General features: G+C 40.8%; 1 protein-coding gene across 2 annotated transcripts in view; it reads right to left on the reverse strand.

Moving 5' to 3' along the window:
• AHCYL1 (adenosylhomocysteinase like 1) overlaps positions 1-22133 on the reverse strand; it is a 96669-nt gene that overhangs the window by 42483 nt on the left and 32053 nt on the right. For both annotated transcript variants that reach the window (XM_030221265.1, XM_030221264.1), the window contains exons 4-10: positions 21328-21428; positions 15071-15173; positions 14516-14610; positions 14178-14284; positions 9163-9279; positions 784-847; positions 606-694 (exon numbers count right to left, since the gene is read on the reverse strand). In XM_030221265.1, coding sequence (XP_030077125.1) covers positions 606-694; positions 784-847; positions 9163-9279; positions 14178-14284; positions 14516-14610; positions 15071-15173; positions 21328-21428 — 676 coding nt within the window. The remainder of the gene's footprint in view (positions 1-605; positions 695-783; positions 848-9162; positions 9280-14177; positions 14285-14515; positions 14611-15070; positions 15174-21327; positions 21429-22133) is intronic.

The raw sequence follows: 22133 nt of genomic DNA on the forward strand, positions 1-22133 counted from the left end.
TTTCTAACTAAGCGGACTACGGTGGTTTACAGTCTAAAATCACAAAAAACAAAACAAATAGAGAACAGGAGTACAACATTTGATATAAGCGATAAACCCGAACATACAGGGAGCATTCTAAAGGGAAAACAAGGGGACAGGGAGGTCTCAGTGGGGGTAAGGAGAATCATAGAAATGGGGAAAGGAAAAAGGGAAGAGCTGGCCCCACACCGTTGCAACAATACCCCTAAAGCAGGGTTAAAAGCCAAAAAAAGCCGTGTCTAAGTCGATTTTAAACTGTTTCGGTGATTGTTCAGCACAGAGCGTCAGGGGCATGGAATTCCAAAGGAAAGGTCTAGTAGATTCTAAAATTGTCTGTTTTGGTCTTGGAAGGGCTAGGCAATGGTCATTGAGGGACCAGAGAAAAGAGGATGGACTGTAAGAAATAGTAAGAGAAGAGAAGAATTCTGGGAGATCAACTCGAAGGGTCTTATAGGTGAGTTGTGGTGTTTTATAAGTTTCTTTCCCTGCACATCCATTCTGTGTGTGCAACAATATTCTATGATGGGACATGAAGAGAATCAGAAAAGACTAAGAGATGTGTAAGAAGGTGGTTCATTTCTTACCAAGCCTGGAGAGCACAAATGGGGTCAATCTCTGTGACACAGACAATGGTTCCCAGAGCCTTCAGAGCAGCACAGCACCCCTTCCCAACCTGCAGGCAGCACCAATAGCTCAATGATACAAACAAAAAATACAAAATTTTACAGTTCAAAAATTCTGCTGACATATAGAGTAACTCACCTCACCATAGCCACAAACCACCACTTGCTTTCCACCAAACATAACATCTGTGGTCCTCTTCAACCTACAGAATGGTCACAGTTATAGGGTTAGTTATACATGCAGCTTCAAAGTAAACATAATCCATGTCTGCATTCACACACTAGAAAGTGAACAGGGAGTGAATGCCTCTTGAGAGATATGAAGGCAGTAAGTTAGACATTTATGTAGACTGATCTCATTGTTTTAGATGGCTAATTTTCCTAGCTGTTGCCTTCCCACCTTTATGGTGGACAATCTTGGACAGTGGCAACGTTCCACACTACCAATCCCAGGGCAAGAAGTTGCTTCCCCATGTCTACCTCATTAGCAGACTATGGACTTTTCCTCTAGGAACTTGTCCAAACCCTTTTTACACCCAGATACAATAACTGCTGTTACTGTATCCTCCAGCAAAGAGTTCCAGAGCTTAACTATTTATTGAATGAAAAAATATTTACTCCTATTTGTTTTTAAAGTATTTACATGTATTATAAAGGCCAGTGTCATAGGAAAGCGATGTATATTACAATATTGGACACAGAGTATACCACCCTCCTATTGGCACTGGAGGAATGCCTTCACACTCCAGTGCTGATGGAAGCTCGAGATGCTTGTCGCACTGCTAATCAGAAGAAAACGTTTTGGGGCATTTGGGAACTTCATATACAATCTTTGTCAGGACGAGCACGGAGTATGATTCTGAATTCCATGACACTGTAAGATACAGAGAACCTATTGAAGGACCTTTGCTCTGGGATTGGGGGTAAAGTAGGGGGAGGGAGGAGATAGGGTAATTTTATATAGCCGCCTTGGGAGAGGAGCTATAAGAGTACAGGCTCCTTCCATCTGGGAGGCTGATACATAGATTAGGATGTTGGATAATGATACATATGTTGAATAGTTGATATTCTGTTATATGATGTGATTCTGTTGGGCTATACAATGCTCGGTGACAATGCATAACTTGTTCCCAATGATATGTTGTTTTGTAAGAAGGTAAGGGGAGTTTGACATTTCATTGACAAGCAAGTGGAACAGAGACGCTATCACATAGCAGACTGGTTCGCCTGAAAGTTAATATAAGAGGGGAGGGGTGAAAATGTTAAAAGTTTGATGACATTGGTATTGTTTGATATTTTTTTTCAATACATGTGGATAATGGAAGATTTGTCTGTTTGACCTAAAGAAACCTGTATGTTAATATGTCATCAATAAAAATGATCAACTATAAAAGTATTTACATGTAACTTCCTACTATAAGATGTATTTCCATCCTATTTCTTGTATATTTTACCACTGTTACATGCTCTGAAATGTGGGAGCAAAATGGGTACTACAGTGAAGAACTATTCTACAATATGAACCCAACTGTCTACAAACATTGGCCATGTCAGTTTCTATGCAGATGCTTGTTCCAATAGTAGGCCTCACGAACGCTGCTGACACATCAAGGCTAACAGAGGCAAAACAGTTGTTCACAACAACTTTTGTTTATTGCGTTGGGGACCTTCATTGGCAAGAAGAAACATCTACAGCATCAGCATCTAGTAAATTTAACTCTGGAATTCGTTGCCAGAGAATGTAGTAGAAGCAGTTAGCTTAGCGGGGTTTTAAACAGGTTTAGATGGCTTCCTAAAACAAAAGTCCATAAGCCATTGTTAAAATGGACATTGGGAGAATCCACTGCTTATTTCTGGAATAAGCAGCATAAAATGTATTGTACTGTTTTGGAACATTGCCATGTACTTGTGACCTGGATTGGCCATTGTTCTGTTTTCAACAGAACAATACATAAGTATTGCCATACTGGGCTTGATGGACCTTTGGTCTGACCCAGTATGGCAATACTTATGTATTTATGTACTTAGGAGCCAAGTCCTTGAGCCGCCAAAACCACAACATTGGAAAACACTGGACTTTAACAGTCGGCATGGCACCAAAACCAGAGGAAAGGGTATGACCCCCTTCCATAAGCTAATAGCTAGCTGGCTGTTATATTGGGTAGTTGATACAGAGTTGCTATCAGCCACATCCGAGCCAGCCACACAATGAAGACTTGTTAATCTGTGGCATCAAGTACCTGTATGCTCTTGCCCGGCTGGGAAGAACTTACCTGCTGACTATCCTGAATTCCTGCTCCTGCCTTGCCTGATCGTGAGGTGAAACCCATTTTCCAGCCTCTGTCTACAGTCCCTGGCTGGCTAATGATCCAGTGTTCATGAGTGTTATCATCTGTCAGATTCAACTGCTTTCTTCTAAGTGCGGGGGGTGTCAGGTGTCCTATAAGTTTTGGACTAAGAGTAGTATGTGTTATCTTTGCCTTGACAGGTACTTAAACTTATTATATTTGCTGCCACTATATAATAAAACAGCTTTTTCTATTTTTCTAACACCTATACTGTGACAGCTTGTAAAATGCAAAACTTTACTAGTGTCACTTGGTTTTCTATATACAACACTTTCTGTTCTACCACACTTCTTCTTAATCAGAATGTCCAAAAATGTTAGAGAATGTAATATGGTGATTTTTTTTAGTAACTATGGACATTTGAGTCCTTATATATGAACATTCCACAGAATAAAGACCTTAGAGAAAACAGCACCACTAAAAAAGGTCTTATGCCCCACTCACAAACGCTCCAGAACTTCAGACCCTTAAACGCGAAGGACAAAAACTGGAAAGGAGATGGCGCAAATCTCGCTTGGATGAAGACAGACTAAACTGTAGGAAGCACATGGCAAAGTACCAACAAGCCTTAACAGCAACCCAAAAAACAGTATTTCTCTCAATGCATTGCACAGGCTGACAATTCAACCAAGTAGTAGTTCAGTACAGTGACCACCACAACACAGATCAGCTTCACTGAAATCAATTGTAAATACTACAAATCAATTGTAAATACTACTCAAAACCCAACCAGTGAAGAGTGATGTTGCAAGGAGGAAAAAAAGATCTCATACAACTGTGGCAAACAAGGAAAAACAAACACTTTTTTAACAATTCTTCTGCACACAGTGCAAAAAGTAATCATAGATTAAAAAAAAAACCCTGAAAGTCTACCCTCCAGCGAGTCAGAAATAAAAATGGTCATTGGTGTGGTTTCCTGAAGAAGCAGATGTGAAACGGGACCATTGGGACCGCACATCTTTAAACCAGCCAGCTGGAGAGTAACCACGCTTCACACGAACAGCATAGCACCACAAAGATCAGTTTTCTATTTTGAGGATTAAGTGCATTTTTATCAGCACCTTCTATAATGATTGTGGGGCAGTGCGTATGACGTGCCAGAATGACAATATGCAAGATAAGAAGATTTTATAATGCAATATAAAAAAAATAGTTTCAGGGGGGTTTTTTGATCTATGATTACTCTTTGCACTGTGTGCAGAAGAATCGCTAAAGGAAAAACAACGCATTTTTTTCTTAGCCACAGTTGAATGAGATCTTTTTTCCTCCTTGCAACGTCACTCTTCACTGGTTGGGTTTTGAGCAGTATAGTAAACAGCCTACTGCAGCCCCCACAACAGAACCAGCCTGCCCAGTCTAAACTGAACTGCAATGAATTTGCTGCATACTGTGACAACAAAATTAAAAGTCTCTGCCAGGATTTAGAGGCAATCCCACCCAGTCCCCAACCAGTCAACCAGGGGTGCACAAACTCGCCCCCTCCTGACAAAAACAGATGGGACACAACCTAAAGACAGAGGAGAGCCTTGACAAAATCCTAAGAGACCTTCGACCAACTACCTGCTCCCTCGACCCCTGCCCATCAAAGACAATGCAGCAGGCAAGTATTGGCCTTATAGAAGGCGCCACAAAAATTGTGAACACCTCTCTTTCTAATGGGCAATTACCAACAGCATTAAAAAGGGCAGTGGTTCGCACTCTGCTGAAGAAAAACAAACTTGACCAGGACAAACTTGCAAGTTACAGGCCAGTATCCAACATCCCATTTCTAGGGAAACTCAGAACAAACAGTGTTCAACTTAATGATTGGCTAGAAAAGAGAAACTGGCTAGATCCCTGTCAATCTGGATTCAGACCCGGTTATGGAACAGAAATGGTCCTGGTCTTCACAGAAACCGAGACAAGGGATTCAACTCGATGTTAGTTCTGCTTGATTTCTCAGCAGCTTTTGACACTGTGGATCATGCTATCATGCTAGCACGACTGACAGAAACAGGTATCAATGGAACAGTACTTGCTTGGTTCAGATCCTATCTATCAGACAGGTAACAATCCATAATATTTGGCAACAACTCATCACCACCATGGGCACGTACCTGCGGGGTACCACAAGGATCAATACTGTCACCTATTCTGTTCAATTTCTACCTCAAACCACTAGCTGAGCTGATTCAGTCAATGGACACTCAGTTCTACATCTATGCAGATGACGTGCAGCTACTCATTCCCATTGAACCTGACTTACCTACAGCCTTGAATAAACTGATTACCTTTCTAACATCAATTCAAGAATGAGCTAAATACAACAAAATGTGCCTGAACCCAAGTAAAACCAAGCTTCTCTGGGTCCCTAACACAAGGGAATACATACCTAACATCAAATTCCCTTTTGGGAAGTATGAACGCCCCCTCAAATCACAAGTCAGGAACCTTGGAATATAGTTAGATTCAACACTTACTCTGATTCCCCAAATCCAAGCAACCTTGAAGAGCTGCTTCTACTCTTTACGACAGCTACGCTGCTTCTCTCCTTACATTGAGAAGGTAATTCTTACCCCAGTTGTGCATGTCATGATAACATCAAGACTGGATTACTGCAACACACTATACAATGGTCTGACAACAAAAGGTCTGCACCAGCTCCAGTTGACTCAGAATGCAACAGCAAGACTCATGGAAGGTTGCAAGTGATGTGACCACATCACACCATTTTTGCAAAAACTTCACTGGCTACCAGTACAACACAGGGCTAAATTAAAAACTCTATGTCTGATCTTCAAGGCCCTGAAAGGAAATGGCCCCAAGTACCTGAAAAATAGGATGATCCTCCACACACTGCTGAGGACACTAAGGTCCTCCCAAGGACTTTCACTAACCACACCCTCTCCAAAAGACATTACACGATGTGATACCTGAAAGTGAGCCTTACCCAGAGTAGCCCCCACACTCTGGAATGTACTGCCTGAAAGTCTCTGCTTGACACAAGACTACCTCTACTTCAGGAAGCAGGTGAAAGGTTGGCTCTTCAACAGGCCTTTACTGGTAAGAAGTAACTAACTCATTAGTCTCACTCACACACACAAGGAGTGACTCGGGTTGCACATACTGCAGTACGTTTATCCACTCCTACCCTAGCTGAGATAATATTTAACCATCTCTCTGACCTCATGTGCAACTTTCTTTAAATCAATCACCTTTCTAACTCTTCATACTTTCTTACCTATCTATATGTTACATCTTTGCTTTACCCTTCACTATCAATTATAATGTTCTATTATGAATTGTGTTGACATTGTAAGCAGAATACCATATTTTGTATTGTTTTTGAATATTTTTACTGCTGTAATTGCCTATTGCTCATATTTGATCTATTCTTACTGTTCATCGCCTTGAGTGAATTCCTTCAAAAAGGCGGTAAATAAATTCTAATAAATAAATAACCCCTCCGAAGGGACACCACCTTGTAGGGGTGGAGGGGCTTGTGTGTTTCAATGACTTAGAGGGCTATGCTGAAGGGTTACCCATATCAGACAGGCCTCTGAGGAGAAATCAGACAAAGAGTGTCCCAAACTGGGAGAGTGGTAAGATGGTGACCTGAAGTTCCTATGCCCAACGGCCCAGCTGCCCTCTGAAGTTTTGTCTTCTTTACGTAAATTTCACCTCTGCAACTGCAGTTACCTTAACTGAGAGGAAGGGGACAACCGGCGGTCAGCCACCGATGGCCAGCGTTTTATCCCCTGAGCAGCAAGTGCGGGACCGCTGCGCGACGAACTGCCCACAGATGAAAGGATTGGCGAGTCCTTTGATTAGCGCCGGCGAAGGAGCGTTGACGCTCTTGTACCTGGAAAAAACAACTCCATCGCTCCCGAATTATTCAACCACCATGCCCAAAGGAGTGGAGGAGTGAGTTAGAGGTATATGCTGAAACGGAGGACATTTACAGCAGAATCCGAATCGGCGGAACCACTCCTAAACACCTATGAGAAATCAACTTGGAGTTTTTTGCTCCCGTGGAGATTACATTGAATACCATCTGGAAGGCGCTTCGGGACCTAACGGTGGCAGTAAATAATTTTGTTTCAGATATAATTTTATTAGAGAGTTACATGGACAATTCAACTGAACCCTTTGAGAGTAAAAATTGATATAACAAATGATTCTACATGAGCAAGAAGTGGTTATGATTTTGAAAGTGATAATAGACCAGAAATTTTGAATAATAAAATGAATATTATAGATGATTAATATCGATATTATTGTTTTTCCCAGAGTTCCGGGTATGACTCCTAAAGTTTTCCTAAGAAATATTTCCTCAAATTATTATTACTTTAAAAGGAGTGAAGCCTGTGAAGACTGGGATTACTTTAATCAGTAGGATTTGAATTAGAGACTTAAGTATATGTATTGTTAAATAACTTCTGGTTTTTAAAAGAGAAAGAATGTAATCAGATGTATTATTTCTAACTAATACTGGACAATAAGTATGTTTTCAATGAAATAATTTGATGATCAATGTGGAATAATGAATTAGACTAGTAATATCTGGGGATAATCAAGTTAATACCATGGGGGGGGGGGGGGGTTCTGTTTACTGTTTAATTGATCTCCTTATCTTGTTTCACTCTCCCTATTTAGTGGTCTAAGGAAGAGAATAGAATTACCTGACTGAAATAATTCTTACATATTACTTTCTCTGTATTTCCAGCAAGTTGTTTTATCGCTTGTAAAATTTAAATGGTTATAAATAAAAAATTAAAAAAATAAAAATAAAAGAGTGTTCAAACACTTCAACATAAGGTTGGGGGAGACAAGCTTACTTATCAGAAAAGACAAGAGGAGATTAGCCTAAATCCTGAAAGACTGTGTTAAGACTGCATAGTACCATGAGCTGAGAAACTGGGCTGATTTTGGGTGGAGACAGCTGTTGAACATGAACTAATTTGCATAAAGTGTCTCCTAATTTTGGTGATGATTATTTCTGTTTTTTGTCCTCTTGAGGGAAAAGGGAAGTCTGTGAACCGAGAGATAACAGATCTATTTATGACTAGAAGAGAGGGGGCAGAAGGACTATTCCTGCACTACTCACCCTGACTGAAAAAGTGGTCCTCCAGCTTGAGAGACTACTGAAAAATAGAACTTCTCTATGAACTTTTTTTCTATGGGAAACGTTGTGGCTCCTTAGCATCTCCTGTTGAAAAGGAGTTAAAAGAAAAAAAGCCACTTCCTGATTGAAAGGATGAGGAGCATGTAGGAGTTTCTAACTTGAGGCCCTGACCAGAGGGATGGCTGTTCAGAGAAACCCCAGATATCATTTCAGGGTAGAAGAGGAGGATGTCACACTATACATAACTCATCTCAATACTACTACCGCACATCTTCATATCCTAATATTATACCCCTTCATACAGTATATGCCTGCCTTGATGTGTTATAAGAACCAATTCAGAATAATCAAGGTGGGAATGTGCAGGTTCTTGAGTTATGTAATGAAGAGGAACCTCAGCATTCAAAGCTGCCAACAAAATTTTATCCCAGGTTTCTGCCTGATGATCAGCTGACAAGTCTGCAAAGTCAGAAGGAAACAGGGCACATCGAGCAGAAAGTTAATCTTAATATATTCATGATCTTGAACATAATGAATAGTGGAAGAGGGGCAAAGAATAACTGAGGGAGTCCTAATATTAACTAGCTGGTGATAGATCAGTCTATGGAAAAGAAATGATAGCAAAGTGGCTCAGATAATAGTTCAGCCTCCTGAAGAGGGCATACAATGAACGTAGCAGCATGCAGCTCTCTCATATTCATATTAATACCCTGAAAGCTTGTCCCACTGGCAGCCCTCAATGACTGGAGTGAATACCAAGGATTTATACCAGGAAAGTACAGATGTCAGTGTATTTTAGTATACAGGTTCCCTTAAATACAAGTATCTTTTTATAATGTACCTGTAACACATTTTTGTAACAATACCTATTTCTGAAAAAGGGACATTTGTATTCTCCAAAAGTTGTTCATATTATATTTGAATAGTTTGCATATTATTCTAATATAAAGGACTCGTAACTTGCATGGGATCTGTTTCTGTTGAAAGACTAATATAACCATTAGAACTCTGTGGACAACTAAAGGTTTCATCCATAATATCATCTCCTCCTCCAGTCCGTACTCACCCATCAAGGATAGACTCTCGGCAGCAGTACAAATTATCAAACTTCTGCTTGGTAACAGAATCATTGACATTCATGGCTGGGACACAAAGCTTGCTTGCCTTGGACAGCTGGTACAGCCTGGGCAGGAGAAAAAGAAAAGGATTATGCCACGGTCAATACTACAGACTTGTGTGCCTCATCATAGATTATATACAGCAGATGCTGATGCCTCGGAAGCAGAAATAGCAAATGAAAGGGATTGTTTCCTATCACTCCACCTAACGTGCCTCTGTATCTCTTCTCACTGCTTCTTCGGGTCAAATCCAGCACAGCAATCAAATTTTGGAATGGACAGTGATCTGGGATACAGAGTCCCTCTGCTTTCAAGAACAGGCCTCACAAACTCACAACAATGGTCCCTATTGTTTGTTCAACCTTAACCTACATATCATAAAGACGGACATTTTCAGTTCCTGCAGAAATCTGGCAGGCTGACAGCTACTTTTTACTTGCTGGTCTGAAAATCAATTTTCTAAGGGAAAATTGTTTTCTCTTGAAAATCCAATGGTAGGCAAGAACTATGGGGATTCTTTACTCCCCTTTGCAGGTTCAAAATACTTGGAGTAAAGTATACAATATTAGCAGCTTTGAATAATTACATCTGTGACACTTCATCAATGCAATTTGGTTGTTTTAAATATCGCTAGATCTTTCTTCAGTGTTCAGTTTGTGGACTGCGCCCTGCTGCTTTCACAGATACAACAGCCTGGGTATCCAGGAAATAGTCCTCAAATGGTTTACTTTGAGGCACATTTTCAAAGCACTTAGACTTATAGATTACTGCAATGCCATCTATGCTGGGTGCAAAGAACAAATTATTTAAAAACTTCAAACTGCACAGAACACGGCAGCCAGACTCATATTTGGCAAAATGAAATATGAAAGTGCTAGTCCCTTACGAAAAAAATTACACTGGCTCCCTTTAAAAGAACATATTGCTTTTAAGGTTTGCACCCTGGTTCATAAGATAATACACGGTGAGGCTCCAGGATATATGTCAGATCTTATTGACCTACCAACCAGGAACTCTACCAGCTCATCACGAACATTCCTGAACCTCCACTACCCAAACTGTAAGGGACTGAAATATAAATTAACATATGCATCCAGCTTCTCTTACATATGCACACAAATTTGGAATGAACTGCCAAAATCCATAAAAATAACACACGACATGGTTCTTCAAAAAAAAAAAAAAAAAAAAAGAAGAGTTAAACATATGGTTTGGTAAGGCCAACTATATTCCAAAAAGATGGGCAGAGAATGGACTGATCCAACAACTACAACTATTCAATCCAATGCAATCCTTTTCCACCTACTTTCACTTTGTTTAAATCTATAGATTTACTTCACAGACTTGAATATTTATTGAGGATTGGATTGAATAGTTGTAGTTGTTAGGTAAGACCAATGTCAAATGATTTGCCAATATTTTTCTAATAATTTCACTTCAAAGTATAAAAGTGAGATGGGCCTGTAAGACTCCACTTTCATCGGGTCTTTACCCAGTTTGAGAAAGACCACAGAGTAGGCTAGTTGAGCAGAAATTGTTACCCCCTTCCTTGCAATCTTATTAAACATGGCAGTAGTATGGTGGACAATATTCTTAAATATAGTGATTTAAGGGAAGGTGAATTGGGGAAGTGCAGAAGGAGATAAGAGAAGCCCCTTTCCATGCTCTTCAAGATTCATTTAAAAAAAATATCTTGAAAAACCAGGTTTTAAGGGTCTTTTTGAACTTCCCTAAAGAAGGTTCCAGTTGAAGTTGAGGTGGAAGATAATTCAATAGGTAAGGCCCAAAATATGAAAAAGCTGAGTCTCCAAAGATTATGAGGCACGGTCTCTAAGGAGGTGCCAGCATCAGCAGTGCTGTCTGTTTGTAAAGAGCAAGTAGGCATATAAGAAATTAGAAACTTAGCCAAATATGATGGCTCCTCTTTGTAACAGGCCTTATGAACTAAGATCATACATTTGAATTGTATTCATACAGTCACAGGAAGCCAATGTTCTTGCTTTAATGGTGAAGACACAGTCATATCTACTAGCATTATGAATTAAATTTCACAGCAATTGATTGTACAAGTTGTAACCTTTGAAGAGAACTGAGTGGCAGACCATTGTATAATGCATTGCAGTAATCAATTCAGGATATAAATAGTGTAGAGTAATGTTTTTAAATATACACAGTTATAAATGGTTTAAGGGATCAAATTCTGTGTAGTGCAAAACTCTCGAGCACCAGGTCTACAAGATTTTCTGCAAAGATCCGTGTTACAAGGAAAGAGAGTGTTGCTACTGAATTGGAGAGAATCTACTAGCCCAACTTTGGCACAATGGAGGATACAAATGATTGAGCGACTAAAACTGGAAAGGCGAGGGATTAAGGACCTGGACTCAACAGAAGGCAGGCGTCTGCAAGTGGTGTGGAGTCGATTTTGGGACACTTTACAGCCACGAGAACCTCCGTTAACAGGACAAATCCCTCCTCTCAGTACCCTTCTCCACCACCGCCAACTCCAGGCTCCACTCATTCTGCCTCGCCTCACCCTATGCTTGGAACAACCTTCCTGAGCCCATACGCCAAGCCCCCTCTCCCTGCCCATCTTCAAGTCTTTGCTTAAAACCCACCTCTTCATTGCTGCGTTCGGCACCTAACTCTTACCGTTCAGTAAATCCAGACTGCCCCAATTTTACTGCCCCTATCGGACTGACCGTTCACTTGTCTTCTAGATTGTAAGCTCTTTGAGCAGGGACTGTCCCTCTAAGTAAATTGTACAGCGCTGCATAATCCTAGTAGCGCTTTAGAAATGTTAAGTAGTAGTAGTATTAGTAGCAGTTGATGAACTCACCTTGAGCTTGGATTTGGAAAAGTAATGAAAATAACAAAATTCTCACAATAATTTCTACAGTAGTGTTCTCAATGCAACATAATGCATGTAGATTAAAAAGGCATTTCATATTTCATTTGCTAGACACAAGAAATGTACTTTATAAGAAAATGTTAACATAATCCTTTGCTTTTCAAACGGCTTTAGTTTGGAATGAATTATCAATTGTTATAAGATCTTAATGCAATTAAAGCCCTTATTTTAGCAGCTCTATTCATGTAATAGACATCCATAAAGTGGCATTTAGATGTTCATGCGGCAATAAACATCCAAATGACAAGGTTAGTGCGGTCTGGACATCTGGTGGGCAGGACTAGGGAGAGGCCAAAATACAGATATCCAGTCCCAACGTCTGTGTCCATCCACAAAGACAGATGTTAGCATTTGCAGTAGACCCTCTACAAGGGATGAGTAGATTACAAAAATGCTTCAATTGAGCAGTACTCCACTGAAGGGATTAAAGGAGATCATCCTATTAATCCCCCAGTGGTTGATCTCCCCCTGAAAGCAAAATAGACAAGAGATACTAGGATCTGTGACAGCTTCAGGAAATACGGATGTCCACGTTACTAAAATAGCTAACAAATGTCCATGTCCCGACACATAAACATTTATGTTGCCATTTTATAACGTAGATGTTCATAAGTACATAAGTAATGCCACACTGGGAAAAGACCAAGGGTCCATCGTGCCCAGTAATCTGTCTACGACAGCGGCCAATCCAGGCCAAGGGCACCTGGCGAGCTTCCCAAACGCACAAACATTCTATACATGTTATTCCTGAAATTGTGGATTTTTCCCAAGTCCATTTAGTAGTGGTTTATGGACTTGTTCTTTAGGAAACCGTCTAACCCCTTTTTCAACTCTGCTAAGCTAACCGCCTTCACCACGTTCTCCGGCAACGAATTCCAGACATTATGCATTGGGTGAAGAAACACTTTATCTGATTTGTTTTAAATTTACTACACTGTAGTTTCATCGCATGCCCCCTAGTCCTAGTATTTTTGGAAAGCGTGAACAGACACTTCACATTCACCTGTTCCACTCCACTCATTATTTTATATACCTCTATCATGTCTCCCCTCAGCCGTCTCTTCTCCAAGCTGAAAAGCCCTACCCTCCTTAGTCTTTCTTGATAGGGAAGTCGTCCCATCTCCACTATCATTTTAGTCGCCCTTCGCTGCACCTTTTCCAATTCTACTATATCTTTCTTGAGATCCGGCGACCAGAATTGAACACAATACTCAAGGTGCGGTCGCACCATGGAGCGATACAACAGCATTATAACATCCTCACACCTGTTTTCCATACCTTTCCTAATAATACCCACATTCTATTCGCTTTCCTAGCCACAGCAGCACACTGAGCAGAAGGTTTCAGTGTATTTACGACGACGGCACCCAGATCCCTTTCTTGGTCCGTAACTCCTACGTGGAACCTTGCATGACGTAGATATAATTCGGGTTCTTTTTTCCCACATGCATCACCTTGCACTTGCTCACATTAAACGTCATCTGCCATTTAGCCGCCCAGTCTCCCAGTCTCGTAAGGTCCTTCTGTAATTTTTCACAATCCTGTCGCGAGATTGACACCCGTGTCCCTGTTTTGTGCTGTTCATTTTTTAGGCAGATCATTTCCTAAAATAGATGTTCAGGTCACATGTAATGGGTGCAATTGATTGTCCATTTCACCATATAGTTTAGAAAAGGCTCTATGACAGGAGACCCTGTTCTGAAGTTGGATGTCCTTTTTAAAAGGTCACTCCACATGTATGTTTATGTAGAAAACATCTCTCTGCTTTATTTTTTAAGTACTTATGTTTTATTCATTGTAGTACTCTTAAACTGGGCTGAATCGTACTTGCTAGAAATTGCTTATATAATCTTTAGTAATTCAGAAACGAAAAACTGGTCATTTGTGGAATATAAGCTGTATACATGAATTTGTAAAAGAGGTCCACAAACAAACACTCTTGATGGCATTGCTTTCAGTTCTAACAGTTTCTTGCTCAGATGATTCTTGTGGCTAAATCTGGGCAATAAAGCTTTTTCTCAGACCCCCACTATATCCCATCCCTGAATTTGTTACCTGTGCACACCTGTCACGCTCTCCTCCACAATCCCTCGAATCTTTTTAAACACATTGGGATACGTCTTATAAACCCAGTGGGTTAAATCTCCCCCATCATCCAGGATCTAGAGAATGAGACAAAAATAGCCAGTGGGGAGTTACTGTCTACCTGTAGGCTAAATTAATAACCAGTCACAAGCTAAGCAAACTCCCTCACCCCACACAGAAAGGGGGGGGGGAGGGCAAAGGTGCCACTCTGTCTAGAAGGCAACACTATGTAGGCATTCTGTGTAACTGGGGCACAATCACACTGTGCAGAATTCTTCAGAAGGGAGGGAATGGAGTGGTGGCATTACCATGTTTGGCTGCCAGGCATCCATATTGATACAACGGTCAATGCACCACCAGAAATCATCTTCCGATTCACCTTTCCATGCAAACACCGCTACACCTGGAGAAAGGAAGAGACATTTGAATGCTTACACAAGTCTGAACAGCACAGAAAGAGAAGGAAGACAGGAAATGGCATTCATGAAGTGGCCTGGTGGTTAGAGCTGAGAGCCAGGGAACCCGGAGTGTTCAGTTCCTGCTTTTGCCACCGACATTCCTTGAGACTTTGGCCAAGTGGCCATCTCCCATTGCCTCAGATACTCAATTCGATTGTAAGTGCATTGCACCTGAATACTAATCACCACTGTGCAGCACTGCATATGTCCAGTAACACTATAAAAATGATATGTATTAATAATGCCTACAATACTCCAATAATACATGTAGTGTGGGATACAAGAGAAAATAGAACAATTTCCAAACACAGAAAACAAATTAACCCTGCCTCCTCTAAAATTTTAACTTGACACTTGCACATCACCTGTTGCTCCAGAGCAGAGCCTTGCTTCACTTCTACATACCAGCTTCAGCCAGAGCAGCAGCCACCTCATTCTGGGTGGAATAAATGTTGCAGGCAGACCATCGGCACTGAGCTCCTAGGGCACACAACGTCTCAATCAAAACCTAAGAACACAACAGAACAATCAAGAACCTTCCCATCACAAGTTCATCAAGATAACAAGCAACCTCCATGAAGAAGCAACAGCTAGAACAGGCAACCCCAGCAAGAAGAACTATACCATACTAGAGGCTTGCATCCCGTCAAATTCCTTAACAGAAGTGCAAGGTGTGTAACAATCATATAGGTACCAAATGAAAAAGTATAACATATATAATTATACAAATCAATCTCCTAAAGTCACAAAACATACTTTGCAAAAAGATAAGATTTCAATTTTCTCCAAAATAGGTAAGAGAAAGAATGAATATCCTGTGGAAGAAAGTTCCAAACTCAGAAAACTAAGATTGACCATATAGTGATCTATATTTTACACCTTTCAAAGACGGTAGCTGCAAAATAAGATGATCCACACTTCGACCCTTAAAAGAAGTACATGACAAAGAAAACGATTCATGCTTCTATGGGGAGCCAATAAAGACCAGGAAATAACAGGGTCACATAATCAAATCTACTCTTCCTAGTAATCAGCCCAGCAGATGTTCTGAGTCAACCTTAGCTTCTTCAATCATTTCTGCGAAATACCCATATGTGGAGGGGCATTTTCAATACGATGTCTAAGTCCAACTTTGGACGTTTTGCAAAAAATGTCCAAAATCTGAATAGGAAAGAAGGTCATTTTCAAAAAAGAAAAACATTTATCTTTTGTTTTCGAAAATAGGTTTTGTGATTTGGACATTTTGTTTTTTTAGTCCATTTTCGAAAAAAAAAAAAGTCCAAATGCAAAACGCACAACATCAAGCCATTGGGATGTAGGAGGAGCCAGCATTTTAGTACACTGGTCCCCCTGACATCCCAGGAAGCAATAGGGCACCCCAGGAGGCATTGCAGTGGACTTCATAAACTGCTCCCAGGTATACATCTGACCATTGCTCCCTTATCTTGTCTGCTGAGCCCCCCAAAACCCACTCAAAACCCACCACCCCCAACTATACACCACTACCATAGCCCTTATGTGTGAAGGGGGCACCTATATGTGGGTACAGTGGGTTTCTGGTGAGTTTTGGAGGGCTCACAGTTTCCTCCACAAATGTAACAGGTAGAGGGAGGTAGGAACATGGGTCCACCTGTCTGCAGTGCACTGCACCCACCACTAGACTACTCCAGAGACCTGCATTCTGTTCTAATGGACCCAAATATAACATTTGAGACTGGCAAGTAATGTTTTTCATCACATTTTTGGGGGATAGGAGGAGGTTAGTCACCACTGAGGGAATAAGGGGAGGTCATCCCTGATTCCCTCCAGTGGTCATCTGGTTATTTAGTCCTGGACGGTTTTGTTTTCTTCCATTATGGCTGAAAAACATTGAAGTCTCAGGAAAGCCCAAGTCCTATCCTGAACATGCCCCTGATACACCCCCTTGAGATTTGGATGTACTTCTGACAGACTTCAAAGAAAAACGTCTAAAAATAGGTTTTGAAAATACTGATTTGGATGTTTTTGTGAGAAAAATGTCCAAATGCTGCTTTATGCCACTTTTTAGACGTTTTTCTGTTTTGAAAATGAGCCCAATAGTGAATTACAAATAACAGCCTGAACCAATACTCAAATCCTGAGGGGAAAAAAAAAGATGGAATTAAATGTAATTGCTTCAATTTATGGATTCAAATTTTACCACTGATGGAGAATCTTATTTGTTCAATTAAAACTTTAGGTTTGTGTTAGATGAGAAATTAACCATGGAAAATCAGATTAATTCATTAGTAAAAAGAGTTCTTTCTATGTTTTGAGAAAATTGAGAAGTACTACTACTACTACTATTTAGCATTTCTATAGCACTACAAGGCGTACGCAGCGCTGCACAAACATAGAAGAAAGACAGTCCCTGCTCAAAGAGCTTACAATCTAATAGTATCTGGAAATACTTATCAGAAGATTTGTTCAGATTAGTATACAGTCGCTTATACTGAGTAAATTAGACTACTGTAACATTGTATATTTAGGTCTATCAAAAAAACATTCAATCTGTACTTTTAATCTTTTTAAGAAATCAGATCAAATTACCCCATTTTTAATTAAAATGCACTGGCTTCCTGTGGAGACCAGGCTGCTGTTCAAATTAGGGTGTTTGTAAGACCGCTTCTGATTTAAGCCAATACATGCTCTCTTTGGTAAGTTATTCAGTTCAACAATATAATATTTGTAATTCATCTAGTCCGTGGGGAAGTATTTCAAAGAAATTGTTTATATGGTTTTTTTTCCTTAACATTTCTTAACATTTCTAAAGCGCTACTAGGGTTACGCAGCGCTGTACAATTTAACATGGAAGGACAGTCCCTGCTCAAGGAGCTTACAATCTAAAGACAAGTGTACAATCTAAAAGACAGGTGTACAATCTAGAGACAAGTGTACAATCTAAAAGACAAGTGTAGAGTCAATCTGATAGGGCATACTATATTTCTCGAAAGGTTAGGTGCCGAAAGCAGCATTGAAGAGGTGAGTTTTAAGCAGAGATTTGAAGATGGGTAGGGAGGGGGCTAGGCGTAGGGGTTGAGGAAGATTGTTCCAGGCCTAGGGTGCATTTGTAGGTAAGGAGGAAAAAATGTATATGAAATCAAGGACAGCTTCATGGAACAGCTAGTTCAGGAGCCGACAAGAGAAGGAAAAATACTAGACTTAGTCCTTAGTGGTGCTCATGATCTAGTGCAGGGGGTAACGATACGAGGGCCGCTTGATAACAGTGATCATAATATGATCGGTTTTGATATTGGCATTGAAGGAAGTGAAACTAGGAAATCAAGTACGCTAGCGTTTAACTATAGAAAAGGTGATTACGACAAAATGAGAAAAATGGTGAAAAAAAGACTGAAAGGAGCAGCTCGCAGAGTAAAAAACTTGCATCAGGCGTGGATGCTGTTTAAAAACGCCATCCTGGAGGTTCAGGACAAATATATTCCACGTATTAGAAAAAAGGGAAAAAAGACTAAACGTCAGCCGGCGTGGCTAAACAGTAAGATAAAGGAAATCATTAGAGCCAAAAAACAATCCTTCAGAAAGTGGAGAAGAGAACCAACTGAAAGTAACAGGATAGATCATAAGGAATGCCAAGCCAAATGCAAAGCGGAGATAAGGAGGGCAAAAAAGGACTTTGAGAAGAAATTAGCGTTGGAAGCAAAAATACATAGTAAAAACTTTTTTAGATACATTAAAAGCAGGAAACCGGCCAAAGAGTCGGTTGGGCCGCTGGACGAAAATGGTGTTAAAGGGGCGATCAAGGAGGACAAAGCCGTAGCGGAGAAATTAAACGAATTCTTTGCTTCGGTCTTCACCGAGGAGGATTTGGGGGGGACACCGGTGCCGGAAAGAATATTTGAAGCGGGGGAATCGGAGAAACTAAACAAATTCTCTGTAACCTTGGAGGATGTAATGGGTCAGTTCAGCAAGCTGAAGAGTAGTAAATCACCGGGACCTGATGGTATTCATCCCAGAGTATTAATAGAACTAAAAAATGAACTTGCGGAGCTACTGTTAGAAATATGCAATCTGTCCCTAAAATCGAGTGTAATACCGGAAGACTGGAGGGTAGCCAATGTTACTCCGATTTTTAAGAAGGGTTCCAGAGGAGATCCGGGAAATTATAGACCGGTGAGTCTGACGTCGGTGCCGGGCAAGATGGTGGAGGCTATTATTAAGAATAAAATTGCAGAGCATATACAAAAACATGGACTGATGAGACAAAGTCAGCACGGATTTAGTGAAGGGAAGTCTTGCCTCACCAATCTAATGCATTTTTTTGAGGGGGTAAGCAAACATGTGGACAATGGGGAGCCGGTTGATATTGTATATCTGGATTTTCAGAAGGCGTTTGACAAAGTGCCGCACGAAAGACTCCTGAAGAAATTGCAGAGTCATGGAATCGGAGGTAGGGTATTAATATGGATTAAGAACTGGTTGAAAGATAGGAAGCAGAGAGTAGGATTGCGTGGCCAGTATTCTCAGTGGAGGAGGGTAGTTAGTGGGGTCCCGCAGGGGTCTGTGCTGGGTCCGTTGCTTTTTAATGTATTTATAAATGACCTAGAGATGGGAATAACTAGTGAGGTAATTAAATTCGCCGATGACACAAAATTATTCAGGGTCGTCAAGTCGCAGGAGGAATGTGAACGATTACAGGAGGACCTTGCGAGACTGGGAGAATGGGCGTGCAAGTGGCAGATGAAGTTCAATGTTGACAAGTGCAAAGTGATGCATGTGGGTAAGAGGAACCCGAATTATAGCTACGTCTTGCAAGGTTCCGCGTTAGGAGTTACGGATCAAGAAAGGGATCTGGGTGTCGTCGTCGATGATACGCTGAAACCTTCTGCTCAGTGTGCTGCTGCGGCTAGGAAAGCGAATAGAATGTTGGGTGTTATTAAGAAGGGTATGGAGTCCAGGTGTGCGGATGTTATAATGCCGTTGTATCGCTCCATGGTGCGACCGCACCTGGAGTATTGTGTTCAGTACTGGTCTCAGTATCTCAAAAAAGATATAGTAGAATTGGAAAAGGTACAGCGAAGGGCGACGAAAATGATAGTGGGGATGGGACGACTTTCCTATGAAGAGAGGCTGAGAAGGCTAGGGCTTTTCAGCTTGGAGAAGAGACGGCTGAGGGGAGATATGATAGAAGTGTATAAAATAATGAGTGGAATGGATCGGGTGGATGTGAAGCGACTGTTCACGCTATCCAAAAATACTAGGACTAGAGGGCATGAGTTGAAGCTACAGTGTGGTAAATTTAAAACGAATCGGAGAAAATTTTTCTTCACCCAACGTGTAATTAGACTCTGGAATTCATTGCCGGAGAACGTGGTACGGGCGGTTAGCTTGACGGAGTTTAAAAAGGGGTTAGATAGATTCCTAAAGGACAAGTCCATAGACCGCTATTAAATGGACTGGAAAAATTCCTCATTTTTAGGTACAACTTGTCTGGAATGTTTTTACGTTTGGGGAGCGTGCCAGGTGCCCTTGACCTGGATTGGCCACTGTCGGTGACAGGATGCTGGGCTAGATGGACCTTTGGTCTTTCCCAGTATGGCACTACTTATGTACTTATGTACTTATGTACTTATGTACTTATGTTCTCATACCAGGCAGCTACTTTTTGGAATATCTTGACACTTAAAGTTAATCTCTAGTTATATTATTTTTAAGAAGGTTTGGAAGACGTTGTTTTATAAATGTATTTAGAAAGTAATATAGTGCAGTGTAAATCTTGTTTTGTTAGGATTATGACTGACTAGGATACATTGTCTTTGATAAATTTGATTTATTGTTACGTCCTAGATTTTTCCTAATCTAGCTTCTTTGTTGTAACCCGCTATGAACTATATTATTGGCTATAACTGTAATTACATCAATCTAAAGTTACATCATTAAAATTGGTCTAAAATGCCCAAAGACCCTGGACCCCCAGAATGCACTAAATAATGGAAAACTACTAATCTTTTTGCCATTGGTTTTGTTTGCTTTCCCCAAGATACTGCAGGGAATATATTCTCTGTGCTACCAATCAACATAATACTCATGACTCACAGACTTTCCAAGACACTACAGGACACTGTGGCCTTATTTTGAGACTTTGCCATCCCGGAGATTGGATTAGCTAAACCTAACTGGAAGAATTGATTCAGCTGTCTTGCTGCAGTGGCCATCCTGGAACAGAACAGAACAGAACATGGCATCTTATCTGCTGCAAAAGGTTGTACAGTTGTTCATTTTATTTTTCTCAGGCTTTCAGATCAGTTAGAGGAATTTTTCTGTGTTTTAAAATTATGAGTCAGGCTATTTGAGACTTTGGTTACTGTTTCATTAGGGACATTTTATTCGTTGTCAAGTTCAAAACTTTAGCAAACTTCTTGTCACAATTCTATAATAAAATCATTACTTGTATGAATGTTTCCTGTTGGCATCCTTATTTCCAGTGAAAAGTGTGAACGCCAGGGACAGGTGTAAATAATTCCTTAGACACTGCTCACCTCCCTGCAGAACCGAGACTTACCCCAAGGATTGTGCAGCTCCCTAAAGATTCACCTGGCTACTCTAGGATCAGAGTTACTATGGTCAATGAGAACAGCATTAACTACCTCCAGTCTATTCTCTTTGAAACTTCACCTTGCACTTACCGCAGTCTGAGCTGTGATGTGCGTACAGCCCACTATCTTTGCACCAGACAGCGGTTTCTCACCTTGGGCTCGCTTCCTGAGAGAAATCAGGGCGAGCATGTCTGTAAAAAGGAGACAAAAAGTTTTGAATTGTTTACATGAAATTTTTCTCACATTCAGAGAATCTCTCATAGGAACTGGTTCCTCTTCAGCAATCCAAACAACCAAATAGCCCAACCCTACTACAAAAGAAATCAGAGCAAAAACAGCAAAAGGATGTATATATTTGTTAAATGGCAATAATTTAAATAAAAGAGACTAGGAAAACAGAAGCTTTTGGAAGCTGCACTGTGCATGCATGCAACTTCCCACCTGCATGTGCCACACGCAGTGGTGTGCTGGAGCAGGCTCTCACAGGCTCGCAAGAGCCAGTTGTTAAGTTTTAAAAAATTTTGGGAGCCAGTTGTTAAAGTAGGGCCCTCCATGGCTACTTTAACAACTGGCTCCCAAAATGTGGGCTTGGGCCCCCTTCTGAAATGAAATGAGATTGAAGGGGGGCAGACTCAAGAAAAATGTCAGGAAGTATTTTTTCACAGAGAGAGTGGTGGATGCTTGGAATGCCCTCCCGCGGGAGGTGGTGGAGATGAAAACGGTAATGAAATTCAAAAATGCGTGGGATAAACAAAAAGGAATCCTGTTCGGAAGGAAGGGATCCTCAGAAGCTTAGCCGACATTGGGTGGCAGAGCCCGTGGGGGGAGGCGGGGGTGGGCCTTGTTCTGGGCAGACTTCTACGGTCTGTGCCCTGAAAATGGCAGAAACAAATCAA

Source organism: Microcaecilia unicolor, chromosome 12, assembly GCF_901765095.1.
Source record: "Microcaecilia unicolor chromosome 12, aMicUni1.1, whole genome shotgun sequence".
NCBI lineage: Eukaryota > Metazoa > Chordata > Amphibia > Gymnophiona > Siphonopidae > Microcaecilia > Microcaecilia unicolor.